The 14,273-nt window shown below is 46.9% G+C and overlaps 1 protein-coding gene across 2 annotated transcripts; it reads right to left on the bottom strand.

The window, feature by feature from the left end:
- Window positions 1-452: 452 nt before the first annotated feature.
- On the bottom strand, window positions 453-13,547 carry LEMD2 (LEM domain nuclear envelope protein 2). 2 transcript variants are annotated; one of them, XM_074850046.1, is made up of 9 exons: window positions 11,891-13,547; window positions 10,498-10,538; window positions 9,725-9,800; window positions 8,387-8,463; window positions 7,657-7,736; window positions 5,187-5,332; window positions 4,033-4,134; window positions 3,839-3,941; window positions 453-2,661 (listed from the first exon to the last, which is right to left on the bottom strand). In XM_074850046.1, exons 1-9 carry the CDS (start codon window positions 13,512-13,514, stop codon window positions 2,511-2,513), a joined length of 2,400 nt encoding a protein of 799 aa, XP_074706147.1. In that variant the 5' UTR covers window positions 13,515-13,547; the 3' UTR covers window positions 453-2,510. The 2 variants fall into 2 exon arrangements, with proteins under 2 accessions (XP_074706147.1, XP_074706146.1); XM_074850045.1 differs by having other exon boundaries at window positions 4,049-4,134; window positions 11,891-13,541.
- Window positions 13,548-14,273: the final 726 nt, after the last annotated feature.

The raw sequence follows: 14,273 nt of genomic DNA, 5'->3' as shown, positions 1-14,273 counted from the left end.
AGCACATGAAGCTTGAGGCACCCTCACTCAGTTACCACAGACTTATTGCACCATCCCCTTCTCTGCTTTAAATAACTGCTTTATTACGGGCCACAGGAATACTGAGCAACCTGCTAAACTAATATTTACAGTTTCACAACCCTCCAAGCTGTCAGTCACTACAAAATGCAGCTAAACAAGCGAACTGCTTTTCATACACACCTCTGCTTAATACCAGCTATTCCCAAAACACAGATTTCATTTGCAACCAAACACGTGAGCCTGCTGGCTATTACGGCGAGATCACTGAGCGTCACAAGGATCCACGCTGTCTCATTAGGCTGTCATGCAATCCCCATGCCATCTTCAGTCTTATTCTTAGAAACCGTGAGCTCCCAGAGCAGGATCTATTTGATCTGCCTGAGTGAAAGCACTTGGAACAATCTGTGACTCCTCAAGAAAAATAAAACAAATTATTTGTAATAAATTTATTATATATGGATTTACAGAGCTAAATTGGACATATAAACAGCACCAAGCCAGTAAAATTTATTCTACAAAAACAAGTTTAATACAAAAAAGATGACTGCAATGCCTGACTCTTCGCTCCTGAATTTGGACGGATTAAAAAAGCTAAACCCAAACCCCACAAATGTTTTAAAAAGGCTTAAGAATGTAGGCACTGGTGTTTGTGAAAATTTCTATGGCAGCAGTGAGGATCTTGTTACAGCATTTTAGAAGAATCGAGCTGTCCTCACTTTACCCCCTATTTTATTAACAGTGGAAGAAGCTGGTCATTGTCTTTGAGACAGCTGCTGAGTCTTCTTCTGCTCAAACACCCTACCTTTGCAACCAAAAAGAAAATATGGGGTAAGAGTCAGCTCCACTCAGGGTATTTCCCATTTAATGGGAAACACCTCCCCGTGTTTAGTTCCTGGAGAAATCTGCTCTCTCCGCTCCTTGGGGCTGGTGACCGTGGGCAGGAGGCACGTGAGGAGTCTCTGCAGTCCCCCCACAGCAGCCTGGCTGCAAACCCCACCAAAGGCAGCAGCGGGGCGGCGGAGCGCAGGCTGCGCCCTGGGAGGTGAGCGGGGACCCAGCTCGTACGTGGCCTCAGCAGCCTGCAAAGCGGGGAGCAGGGCTTGGGCAACCGTCCTCAGCCTGGGCAGAGCCTGGGGAGGAAGCTCTTCGCGCATCCAGTGTCGGGGGCGAAGGCAAGCGCTCACGCTGTACCCATGACGCCGAGGAGAACGTCGTCCCCTGCCTGCACGGGTTCAGATCAAGGCTGGCTTCTCCCCGCGGGTTTTCCTGGCTTCTGCCAGAAATGAGTTTGGTCCCTGCTGACTTCGTGGGGAGCTGGACAACTGGTTTACAACATCGGGAAGAGCAGATTAGCAGTATCTCTGCCTAGCCTAAACTGCCACACACTGGTGCTACTTTCTTTGAAACAAACACTCACTTGCTGGACATAAAAAAGAAACTTAAGTAACGAAATAATTACAGATACAAAACACAACGCCTGCAGCACGAACAGAGGATTGATCGCTGCTCCTTGTACCTATCACGAGGCCGCAGGAACACTGCCTGGGCAGTCCCTGTATGGCCACTCCCCGCATGGTACAGCTCTGCTCTGACACACAGCACATACATTGCAGCTGCCCAGGATAAACATGTACATTCAGCCCTAATAACTTTTCCAAAGCTGCTCTTTAATAGCCCATGAAGCAGTTCCCCTGGCTGCAGCCGCAAGAAAGCGCTTTCTGAAGCTTCCTATATCCTTTATTTTCCACCCAAACTCCCCCCACCCCGCCCCAGAAATGGTAAAGCACACAGAATGCAGACTTAAAAGGTGTAACAGGGTCACGACCACTCCTCCATCCCACCCAACCCAGCTCAAACCACCAAGGCACATCAGACTGCCCTCCCTCTAGAACTACCTTCACCTGACTTTTCCCTCTTTCCTCCATTTTTAAAGGGTGAAGCCGACAAAAACATTTTCCTCACTAGGAAGCGGCAAGTGCTTTCATCACTGTTTCGGTATGGATAAAACCAAATTCTAACAAAACGTATCTTAACTGCCACCCTCATGTTTCCATGGGAAATGTTAATCTTCTTTAAACACATTCCCTGATGGACGTTGCCACCAGTTGGCCTTTGCAGAATTGAGGTCAAATTTTAAACACCTAAGCTTTGTCAGAGAGATCCTAAGTCCCTCAATATTAGGTATGCTTTTTTTTTTTTTCTTTTTAAAAAGTTGTTCTAGGTTTGCTTGCCTATGGAAGCCAGATACCCGCTGGAAGGCTAACTTTGGTGCAATTCTAGCTTCCCACCAGCTCAAGCCCATCTTCTTTCCAAGCCAACATTATTGCCCTGAATTTTTGTGTGTGAAGATTTTCAGAAAGAAGAGCAAACATATGTGCAATCCCCGATTCTAGGAGATTAGGACCATGACCTGCTCTTTCCCACCACCAGAGAACAGACTGTCCCCTTGCAGAGGTCCACAGCAACAGTTGCTCAGCTTCTGCTCCTCTTCAGTGCTCTGAATCTGAGAAGTAAGAAGGTTGAGTCCATCTCCACACAAGCATATCTTCTCCTGCTACTCTGTGTGACTCTGTCTGAATCCGTGACTCATTTGAAGCCAGAAAGTCCACAGCTCTCTCCCAGACCCGCTTCATTTTTTTTCTGCAAGAAACAGCAACAAAAAGAAAATAAATTAGAATCATATCCTCATTGTGCTTTCCTGCTTACAGCAATTGCTGCTGCTGGTCAAGCTACTGCTAGCTGCCTCCTGTTCCCTATGCAGACAGGAAAGGAGATTAAACCTGAATTCTGGTTTAGAAGCAATTTCAGGCCAGGACATGAAAACACAAGTCCTGCTGGGCAGTTGGGAAGAGGAGACTGTCTGTCAGTACCAGTAATTGATGACTGCCCTGAATTTCAAGCTCAATTCGTAATGCAAAGGGACTCGATTAGCAAATTGCCCTCACCCTTCCTGCCTGCAGGGAGACCTCAGACCAGGGAAGTCCAGCCCAGTTTTGAATCAGTAATTCTGGGCACCACACACACAGAGATCGGTTCAAAACAGCTGAAATTACCGCCAGTAGGAAAAGGAGTTTTGTGACTGATAAAGAGCGAGGACGTTTAAGACTCTGCAGCACACGTAGCGTTCTGTGCTGTCAGGAGAACAAAGTAACTCCATTTAGTCAAAATTCAAGAAACATTCCTGCAGAGATGGAGCGAGTGGCACACAAACCACCAAGAACCAGGCTGCAGCCCTCTGGCCCCACCACCCACGGAGCAACTATCCCGACCACAATTCCTTTCTGAAAAGGTACCAAAACCACCCATCTCACTCCATCTCCCTTTCAAGCTGTCCAACTCAAACTGGTAGTTTTCCAGGCAGCAACATACAGAAGCACTTCAGAAGAGCCTCCCAATGCCCTGTTCTACGCATGGGAAGGTTTGTTCTGAAAAGCACAGCACCCGTTGGGAGAATAAGGTACGACGGCTGAGAAAAGAGGATAGCATCCAACACACATTAGATGAAAGAGAGAAAATCAGATGCTCCATGCCCAAGCAAAACAAAATCCAATTACTGTTTGATAGAACTATGACAATACACCTGTGTGACTGCACAAAACATCAGCCCTGGGACTGTCACATTAATCTGCAGCAGGTTACGACACAGCCTGAGTTATGTCAAAATCCTTTATAAACTGAAAGGACAGACACACTATTCTTGCAGTCCAGCTTCCCATCAATTGTTTGCTCATGGTCTGTTGCCCCGTAACTGCATTTCTTAGCTGAGCTGAAGAACATCATGCTGACAGCCCTCCTTAATGAATAAAATTCAGCTCACCTGCTTTGAGGAGGGATGAGGCTGTCCCGAACATGGAAAATACCGACATAGGGGTAACGTTCCAAATTCCGCTCCCATTCCTTATAGTGGTCCTGGACAACAGCTGGAGGGCAGGAGGACAAAACAGTGAGAAACCTCAACATTGCAGAGAGGAGAACAGGGCTACCTGCATTCACAGAGCTACTGGATTCTACCTATGATCTTCTTCACCATTTCATACATGGCTTGTTCCTCTTCCTCCATCTTCCGCCAGCGATATCTAAGGAAGATCAGGATCCCCCAAAGAGTTATCAGACCTAGAAGAATAAAACCAAACGGAATTCAGTAACTGAAAGATGCGTACTTGCTGGATGCTAGCAGTTTTATTTCTGATGCTGCCTCTCCCCAGAGGCAGCTTTCACTCCCTGCTACCCAGGCTGCTTGGAACTGAATCCAAGCCATTCATTTTGTTTATCAGCGCAGCTGTGCCCTGCAAAAACCTCGGTACTGACAACACCTGCAGTAGAAGAGCACGCGTGGATGTGGGAAGAGGTGGTCGGAAGGCCTCATCATGGAGTTTCCCTCCCCACCCCGCCAGAAACCTCAATACAACCACAGAGCTTCAATTCTCTAAATCCCAGAGCTATCTCTTTGCTAGAGGCCTCCCCCACAATAACCACTTAGGGAGACTGTCAAGCTTCACTGCTCCGAAGATAGCTGCTTGATAAGGAAATAAAGCCTGGGGCTTCAGCGCCAGCCTGAAATTCAGGAGATCTATATTGAAGGTTTAGCATTGACAAATGCCCCCATTACGACATGAGCTAACTTTAGTATCTCAGTCTCTACAATAAACATAACTATCCCCCCTCACCCCCACCTTGTCTGGCTAGATTATAAACTCTTCTAGTCAACACTCATCTCTCGTTATCACCTCGCTCAGTAAGACCTCTGTCTCAGCTGGGGCATGACAGACTATTCCAATAAAACCTCTAACACTGAAATGCTACAAGTCATTATTAAAGAGGCTAGAAGACTTTGTAGCTTAGTGCAAGAAAAGAAGGAAAAATCCGAATCCTTTAGGTAGGTTAACATACTTATTTTGCAGACCATAGTAATGGGTACTTGAGGAATACCCAGAGAGCTAATCAGCTTGCTGATTTAAAGTAAGTGTTAAGCGCTCACAGCACAAGAGCAGGTCTACAGGTCTCCCTCTGCTGCCAGAACAAAGGTTAATTAGAAATTAACTCATCAGCAGATTTATTTCACCTCTGTTAGTAATTTCATATGGCTGGGAGAATGCATGCGCGTGCACAAGTTCATCGCTACAGCTAGAGGGGGAAGAAGCTGATTACTAACACTGATGACTTACTCCAGAAAAACAGGAAAAGGTTCATAATGGCAGTGACCACTGCCCGACGGAAACGGCAGCCGAGCCCCATCTGAGGATGGGCTGATTCAAGACAGAACACTTCCTCCATTCTGGTAACCGGTTCCGAAAGGTCTCTGCCTTTCAACCTGATGGGAAGAGGCAGAAAATCTTCACTGAAGAGAGCAGACACTCCAACTGCAGTCTTTAATCAAGACAGGGAGAACAGACTGCGGATGCAGTAACTCGTTCTGTACACCACATAGAAAATACACCAACATCCTTGCAGCTCGTCTTTCCAGAACATTTTGGGACTGGCTGCTTAGCACGGAATGGATATGGCTTTAGAAAAGGCAGCAGGGCTGGAACTCCCACTGGTAAACTGAAGTCTCCCTCTGCAGACTCTTTGACAGCACCTCTCAGCGTGCAGAAGATTAAACTTTAAATTGGATTCCCACCTCCCAGCACAGAGAAATGGAAATGTTTACTGAGTCACTCATCAGCAATTGCAGAGCGAGCAGTTGAGGGAGACTGCGAACGTCTGTGGAGGTTGCGCTGTTTTCCTCAGTACAGATGAGCATAAACAGTTTAGCTAGAAAAGTGACAACGCATCAACTGTATCTGCGGTGAGAACAGACACACCCTCGGAAAGCATTCATGGCAAAATCGATAACACATCCTCCTGCAAAATCACTCTACACACCTGCTGTGCTATCCGATACGCTTTTAACTCACTTCTTTGTATACAGATCTACACTGATGTGGTGTCCTTATTAGATACACTTAGCCAACAGGCATCAAGTAATCCAAGTGAGAGCCATCAGATTCAGAGGAATTGGACTAAAGGGGATTTCATTTGTTTAAGCTACTAATTCATTCTAGGTTTGCAATGAATAACCTATTAGACAAAGACGTTTTCTCAATTTACTAGCGCACAGCTCACAAACTGCTGGCAGCTTCTATTTGGTTACTGGATTCTACAGTAGCTGGAGACACACAGTTGTTTCCCACCCCCTTGTCTTATTTACAACCCAAATTCCATGAAAATATTTAAAATATGCAGCAGAATCACCCAGTGCAGAGCTCATTTTCAGTTCTGCCTCTCAGACTAGCACCTAGAAAAATAATCTCATGTAGCGTTTGCTAAAAATGCCACTGGCAGGTTTTTAAGCATGCTGAACACTCATTCTGCACGCTATGCAGACTTGGTGAAAGTGGATCCATTCGGCCAACAGCCGGCAGAGTTGCTAATTATGAAAAAAAAAAAAAAAAGGGGAGTATATTGTATCACATGGCTCATGACATGAGCAGTGCTCCTGTATAAAAACATGAATTTGAGAACTCTGGATCCCAGCCCACCTACCAATCCAAACCTGCCACTAAAGAAGCTATGTCCTGTCCTGCGGATTTGTCACACGCCAATAATCAAAGCAGTAGACACTGTCTGATCCTTAGATCACAGCAGCAGCTGCAGAAATTTTTTAGAGAAAAAAAATCAAGCAGTGGGAATTCAAACAAGCTATCCCCACCAACTCCAGTGTTACTACTGTTACAATTCATTTAATCACAGATACATTTAGCAATGTTAAAATGCAAACAAATGTGAGACTTCAGAGCTAACACAGACTGGAGGCAGCCCACACTTCCCGGAGGAAGATAATGATGTCTGTGGACTCTGGATAGGAGTCTTTCATTAGGTCATGGCCTGAATGTTGTATTTTTTACCTCAAAGAGCTAGTATTTCTGCTATTTCTCATGTACTGAAGAGACTGCTAGCTAAGAAACCCAAGAGAAAAAGGCCCCACTGATGACCGACCAAGACCCTACATAGTCAGACCATTCATTTTAACAGGTACTGCGTGTTCTGCCAGACAGACAACTGACACCAAAGCAAAGGTACCGTTCAACAATCCATTTCCCATTCCTCCTCATTGGGACTTGCTCCAAAAGATCCCAAAGCATGGGGGACGTTCCCTACTGAAGAGGGTGCTTTGCTGTGCAATAAACCCTTTGGTCAAAGGATGCAGTTCCACCAAATACTGAAGCTGTCTCCAGTAACTGTACTGAAGAAAAGTCATCTTGGGAAAAGTGACTACAAGGGCAAGTTTAAGCAGCGTGTTGTAGCTGCAGGACCGTGGGCAGGACACCAGGACCATCACCTCTAAACCGTAAGCAGCCCTGACCTCACATTTACACCTCATCTGCAAGACCAGCGCGTTCGTGAACGCGATGTCCCCCAGTGCAAAGGCTGGGAAACAGACTCCCAAGGAATGAGCTCAGTTGCCAATTTTTGCTGCAGGGCTGTACTTTTCACTTGGAAGCTTGCCCAGCAAGCACTGACAAAGCCAATCGCAGATTATCTTCTGGAATCTAACAAGGTATGGGAGCTTTTAGGGCACACCACAGAGGATGTCAAATTATGTATCAGCCAACACCGCAAAATGTAACTTTGACACAGTGGCCTTGCACTTACCATATTCCTAAATCCTTGTTACTGTTTAGTATCCAGTGCAGGGCAGCTTCAAACTTCTGTGGGGAACTACCAGTTACATTCTGTTCAGAAGAATCCATAAGATGATTAGTTCTCCATTCATTTAAAATACTGAATAACATTATTTCATTACAGTAGTGGGAGAATTCATTCTATACAGTCTGTCCCTAGGTCAATTCTTATCGTAATTCTGCAAACTGGAGGAAGGAGAACTAAATCTGAAGGTCTGTCTGGACTAAAGTCTTCTGACTACGGTAGATGATGCATGAAGCACTCTGTGAAATAACACTATCCCAGACTGTTAAGACTAACCACTAAATACAACATAATCTTACTGACAGTTTACCATGAAAGAAATGGAATGCTAGATCAAAGCAGTCTGTCTTCTGACACTTTGGGGTATAGAAAAATCCTTCTTCTGCCCAGCCCTCAATCCAGGGAAATTTCTGGTTTCAGAAGACTGATGACTATAGTGAAACAACAAACCATTAAGTTAGATTTACAGGGGCTGAATCAGAGATGTTGGAGAAGATTATTTTCAAAAGAACTGCTGAGAACAGGACTGGCCAAAGGGGAAGCTAGAGATATGGGAAAGAATCAAAACAGGATGAGGAAGTAAAACAGATGGCAAATTGCTTTAGTATCTATTATTTATTACCTTATAAGAGACTAAGCACTATGTTATAACAATAGCTGTTCACAGCCTACTCACCACCACATGATCCTTCGCTTCACTAACCCAAATGCATTTGCTTTTCAGATTCTCAGGGTTTCCGCATTCAAAATTACCTGGTAAAAACGTCAAACAGAAATAATGTTTTGAAAAAAAGCCCTTGAACAGTTCAGAAATACACTAAACTGTCTGGAAATGCTATCCTTTAAAATCTGCTGTAGCTCTGAGCAAAATGATTACAAGGTAAGATTGATACTGTAGGCAGACATGATTATGACTATTAATAAAATGCTCAGCCACTGCATATAGGTTGGATAAGGGCAATCAAACCTCCTGCTTCAGTGTGTGAGCTACTCAACACAGAATGAGGGGAAAAAAATACTGTTTCTCCCCCTTGCAGAGTACATAACCACCTCTCTGACCTAATGCCCTACAGAGGGGCTCCTTCCATCAAGTATCAAAGACTGTGGTGTTGGAGTTAATGATCATCATTCAAAATGCTTCCAAGGAGCCTAAACTGCAGCTCTACCTTTTACCCAGGCAAAGAAATGCTGGCAAGGAACTAAATCTTCTATTTCTTGCTTCACAAAGTTGACTAAACAAATGTGCTGAGAGCCTATGTAAAACTGGTGGAAATTCTGCAGGTGCTGAAGTCTGATTTGAAAAGACTTAGAAATTCTGGGAAGCTTAAGTATCTAAAGGCTTCATCCTTGTTGAGGTCTGAAGTCTAGAAAATGGAACTTAAGCACTTTTACTGATTAACACTGTTACACATCTTGCTGAATAAGTTTCTGCTTATACACTGAATTTTTAGCAGCCTTCTCCATCACAAAATACTAGTTATGGAGCAGAGTTGCTCATACCTAGTAGAGACTGGCTGAACTACTGTGCTTGGCTAGCTCCTCAGCTAAGAAAGCCTGTCTCATTCTGTACTGAGAAAAGAGAGGCACTCACATGATCAGCTGCCACATTTCAGCAGAGAGCTGGCAATTTCTTAAGTCACTTTAACTTTATTTGTAAGAACACATCAGCTTACACTTACTGGCTCTGAGTGTCTTGAAGACAATTTCAAGATGCTGGTAGGAAAGAACCATAAAACTGAATACTTCCACCTCAAATTCCCAATACATCAAGTGCAAATAAGGACCACTCCACAAGAGCACACTGATATGAATGCATTAGCTAAGCACTGTTCAGAATAAAAATAAACACATCTTTTCCTATTTCTCTATTACCTGACTTTCTCAGAGCTCTTCAAGTGGAACTGACTGTTCCATAAACCCCTCTCTTCAAACTGAGGTTAAAAATGTTCAGACAGCTGGGAGAGGCAGTTTGCTGAATGCTTGTAAGCATTTTATAATGACAATTGGAACTTACCAGCTTGTATGGACAAGTAGTTATACAACTCATGCAGTATGTTCATTATTACATCCTTCTGTTTAGCTTGACAGAACTGAAAGTCAGAAACAGGTAACAGACATGAACAGACTGGCAACAACAGGACAGGGGTCAGACTAGCTAAAAATACCAAACCAAAATACCAGCCGTGGGGTCTGGCTCAGTCATGCACCACTAGTTCAAATTAAACACACCTGCAGCAAAGATCTACACTTTCTGAGTCAAAAGCAAGCTAGCACATCCTCTGAGAGTGCCCCCAGCCCCGACTGCACTACCAGACGTCCCCGCTGACCGACCACAGATGGATTCTTTGCCTCCAGAACATCACTGGAGACCAAGCATAACTCTGAACCCAATACAAAACTTTATCTCTCCTAATAATACAGTAGGATAAAAGAAACAGGGCTGTACAAACACTTCATGATGAAGTTCTGGGAATTAGTTGGATTAAATCTCGTATTGTTAAAGCTGAACACAGCTTTAATGCAAACCAATATCAATTCTGTTACAACTATTAAAGAAATTGATTCACATAATTGGGAATTTAAATTTTTATCTTTTGAAGTCTCATATACAGTCCAAATTTAATCTGGCCCATTAATTCCAACTCATCAAATCACAATTTTTCTGTAAAATGACAGAACTAATATTTTTACAGTGATACTGATATTGGTGGAAGTTACCTAGAATAATTACTCTTCTGTGAAAATCCCCAATCCACAATACTCAAAGATAAATAAATATATGCTTACATCATCTGTTCTTGTGTCACAGTCCACAGGCAAGAGATTAACTATAAGAGAGAAGGGGAGGGCAAGTTAGCTGGCTGCAAAACAAGAGCTTTCATCAAAAAAGTAATTATCTTTTTAAAAGCAGGCTCTACTTTAAAGTCCAATTCTACTGTTCTTAATCTCACTCTACACAGTACCTCGCTATGCAAATAGCACATTTAAAGTGATGCTTTGGTAGGCAGCACTGAAAGCAAAACAAATAAAACAGGTGCAAATGAGGAACCCTGTTCAGATGGAAAGTAAAAACTGGGGTCTGAATGTTTTAACAGCTCCTTTTAAGTAGATGTTTCGTGCTCCTCTACTACCCACTGCTTTGCACTGATCTTTTACAATCTAGTAATGCCATTCGCTGCATGCCATGGTCACCTGAAATATCATGGTGATAACAGAGATTTAAATCAAGCCTCCTCAAGGCAAAAGCAGAGGATTTATTTTAGTTGGAGCTGTTAGCTCTGCAGATTATGGCCTCTGGTTTAACACCCCCTCCCACCCCGATATATATACCGGCTGTCCATCCACCATGCAGCACTTTCTAGCAATCTTAACTACCTGAGAATTTAAAGAATTTGCAGCTGTGCCATAAGATTTTTTGCTTCAAAATACCATTGGTTTCAAAATATCTAACAAAGTTGTAAAAGGCGCATCAGAAATTCACTAACATTGGACAGTTTTATTCCAATGTTGAGAAAGCAGGAAACAGCTTTCCCAGCCCATACAAAATGCACAAACACCAACAGGCACAGCGTGCCGAGCTGCAGGACTCGCACCTTCCCAACCACACACCGAACTCCTTCTTCTTTCAGTTCAAAGCTATGAAATGACAATATTTGCACCTGTTCTAGCTGGGGAACTCTGTTTTAAAAAACAGGTGATGGGGAAGCCCCTTTTTATTTCTCATCGAAGCTCTGCCACACCTGAAGTGCCCAAGTACCAACTCAACCGCTGTACTTCTCACGTGGCCGGGATAAAGGCCACGAAGGGCCATGCTGTGCAGAGGCTAACATTAAAACCACACAATGGGCCATTACACATCATTATGTTACACAATGGACAATCGTAAGATACATCCTTGGCCTAGCAGTAATGTCACTCTCCATAAAACCCATGGTTTTGAAGAACCAAAGGCCAAACTCATTTGAAAAAAAGCACACACCTGACTTACTCTTCCCACAACTAACAAGGTTTCCCATGGACAAAGGGAGATGGAAATGAAGACACAAGCAGAGATGTCAGGTTACAGCAATGAAAGCAATAAACATGATGCTGATGGAAGTAGTAAGGGGAAAGTAAAAAAAAAAAAAAAAAAAAAGGTGAAGAATAAAGTTTAAAACCAGGATTAAAACAGTGCACGTACAGTTATCCTCTCTCCTGTCAAGCCAGCCTGACCCAATCATCTTCACCACGAGGATGCCCAGAAAAATCATCAGCAGCACAAAGCTGGCGAGGCAAAGGAACTGGGAGAGGTAGTACTCGAGGCCTTTGCCCTTTCCCTCTGTCTGCTGCTTGGGGACTGACCGCAACAAGCGAGTACGGGAGGTTATTCCCTGTCCTGCTCCTGACGCTTCCCACCAGCTCCCTGAGGCCAGCCCTGTATCGCCCCTAGCCCTCCATGAGAAATGCCGGAGCAGTCCCCCTCCCCTGCTGCTGGGGTTCAGGTCCCTGTCTGCCTCCTTCCGAACACTGGAAGCCAAATCCCCTTTCCCTCTCCCAAACTGGTGACTCAAGCCTCCAGGTCCCGCTGAGGTGCCCCAGTGGGAGCTGGGGGTCACCTCACTTTCCCGCCTCCACGAGCTGTTAGAGGAGAGCCCTTTCCTTTCCCCTGCCGTCTCCCACTGAGCTCGGGAGCTCTCCTCCCCAATTCCTCCTTCCGACATGCCCCAATGCCTCCTGGACCTCAGACTCCCACTCTCATCGCTGGAAAGGGGTTTGGAGCTGAGCCCCCCACCTCTGCCTGTGGAGGTACCCCAGGAGGATGTGGAGCTCAGCCCCCCAACCCCATCCAGGGATGGCCCTGACCCAGCCCTGATGCCGAGCCCCCCACTTCTCTCTGCAGATGGGCTCCACTGGGATGCGGAGTTTGACTCCCGAAACCTGTCCAGGGATGGCCTCAACCCAGTGCTGAGCCCCCCACTTCTCTCTGCTGACGCACCCCACTGCAATGAGGAGGTGCCTGAACCCCGAAATCCATCCAGGGATGGCTCTGACCCAGCACTGAGTTCCTCGCCTCTCTCTGTAAATGTGCTCCACTGGGACATGGAGCTTGGCCCCCGAAGCCCATCCAGGGACGTCCCCAGCCCAGTGCTGAGCCCCCTGCTTCTCTCTGCAGATGTGTACCACTGGGAAGGGGTGCTCAGCCCCCCGAGCCCATCCAGGGACGCCCCCAGCCCAGCCCCAAGCCCCCCACTTCTCTCTATAGATGTATCCCACTGGGAAGGGGAGCTCAGCCCACCCAGGGATGCCCCCAGCCCGGCCCCGGCCCCTCCACTTCTCTCTACAGACGTCCCCCACTGCGCCGAGGGGGTCAGCCCCCCAAAGCTGTCCCGGGACAGGCCTCCCTCAGCCCTGGAGCCGAGGCCTCCACCCCGGCCCGGGGGGGACCCCCGGGAGTCCCCCCAGGACAGCCCACCACCCTCCCCAGACGTCCCCCAGCGGGACGTGGGCTGTTGCCCCCCTTCCTCCTCCTCCTCCTCCTCCTCCTCCTCCTCCTCATCCTCCTCCTCACTGTCGTGGGCGGCCCCGACGGAGCTGAGGTTGAAGCCGGAGCGCTGCCGCGAGGGCGAGGCCTGCTGCGGCCTGGCGGAGGTGCGGGCCGGGCTCGATGGCGGGCCGTGGCCCCTGCGCCTGGCCGCCGCCACCTCAGCCCGCAGGCAGCCCAGCTTCTTGATGTAGACTTTGCGGGTGGTGGCGGTGATGGGCCCCGGCCGGTACCCGAGCGCTATCAGCTCCTTCCGGAGCTCCGCGTCTGTCAGGTCCGCCATGGCCGCGCCGCTGACACCAGGCCCCACCGGAAGCGCTCGGTGAGCAAGGAAGCGCGGCCGCCATCTTGGGTAGGGCACGCCGTCCCCCTCGGGCGGCCATCTTGGGAAGGGCAACCTAGGGGCCCATACGGCCGGCGCCATGTTGATAAGGGAATAAGGCGCCATATTGAGAAGGTCGAGGGAAAGCGCTGCTTCCCGGATACCGCTGCCGCCATCTTGTGAAGGCGGAGTCGCTGGTTCCGCCATGTTGGGGAGGTCAGGGGGCCCTCTCAGAGAGGGAATGGCGCAGGGCGGGAACTGTTCCTCATCTCAGGAGAGGGAAAAGGAGGGAGAAATGGAGAAAGCGAAGGGCAAAAGCAGCCTCAGAATCTGGGGCCGACCAGTGTCACCACCCCATCACTCTGGGGGACCCTGCTCAGGAGCAATCAGGCGGGTTGAACACCTCTCACCTCACTCCAACCAAGCTACACCTATGTTTTGACACTTAAGGACATTTATGAAGAGTAAGAAGTTTCTTTCCCCACACACATTTTCCTCATCCCTCTCATCGCTGCCAAGTTGTTTAGCTGGCACCCATCAAGCGGGCTGGAGCTTTGCCACCACTTTCAGCAGGATCAGGGTCCGGGTCCTCAGGATATTTGCTGGGGAAGGAGGTTCCTTGCATACTTTGCAGCCTAAAAAGGCAAACCCAAGCTTCGACTTGAAAATTTATTTTGGCAAGGCAGTGATGTACAGTAATTGCTTTTCCTGCTGCCGCCT

Source organism: Strix aluco, chromosome 25, assembly GCF_031877795.1.
Source record: "Strix aluco isolate bStrAlu1 chromosome 25, bStrAlu1.hap1, whole genome shotgun sequence".
Classification (NCBI taxonomy): domain Eukaryota; kingdom Metazoa; phylum Chordata; class Aves; order Strigiformes; family Strigidae; genus Strix; species Strix aluco.
This window is presented reverse-complemented; position numbering and strand designations above follow the sequence as displayed.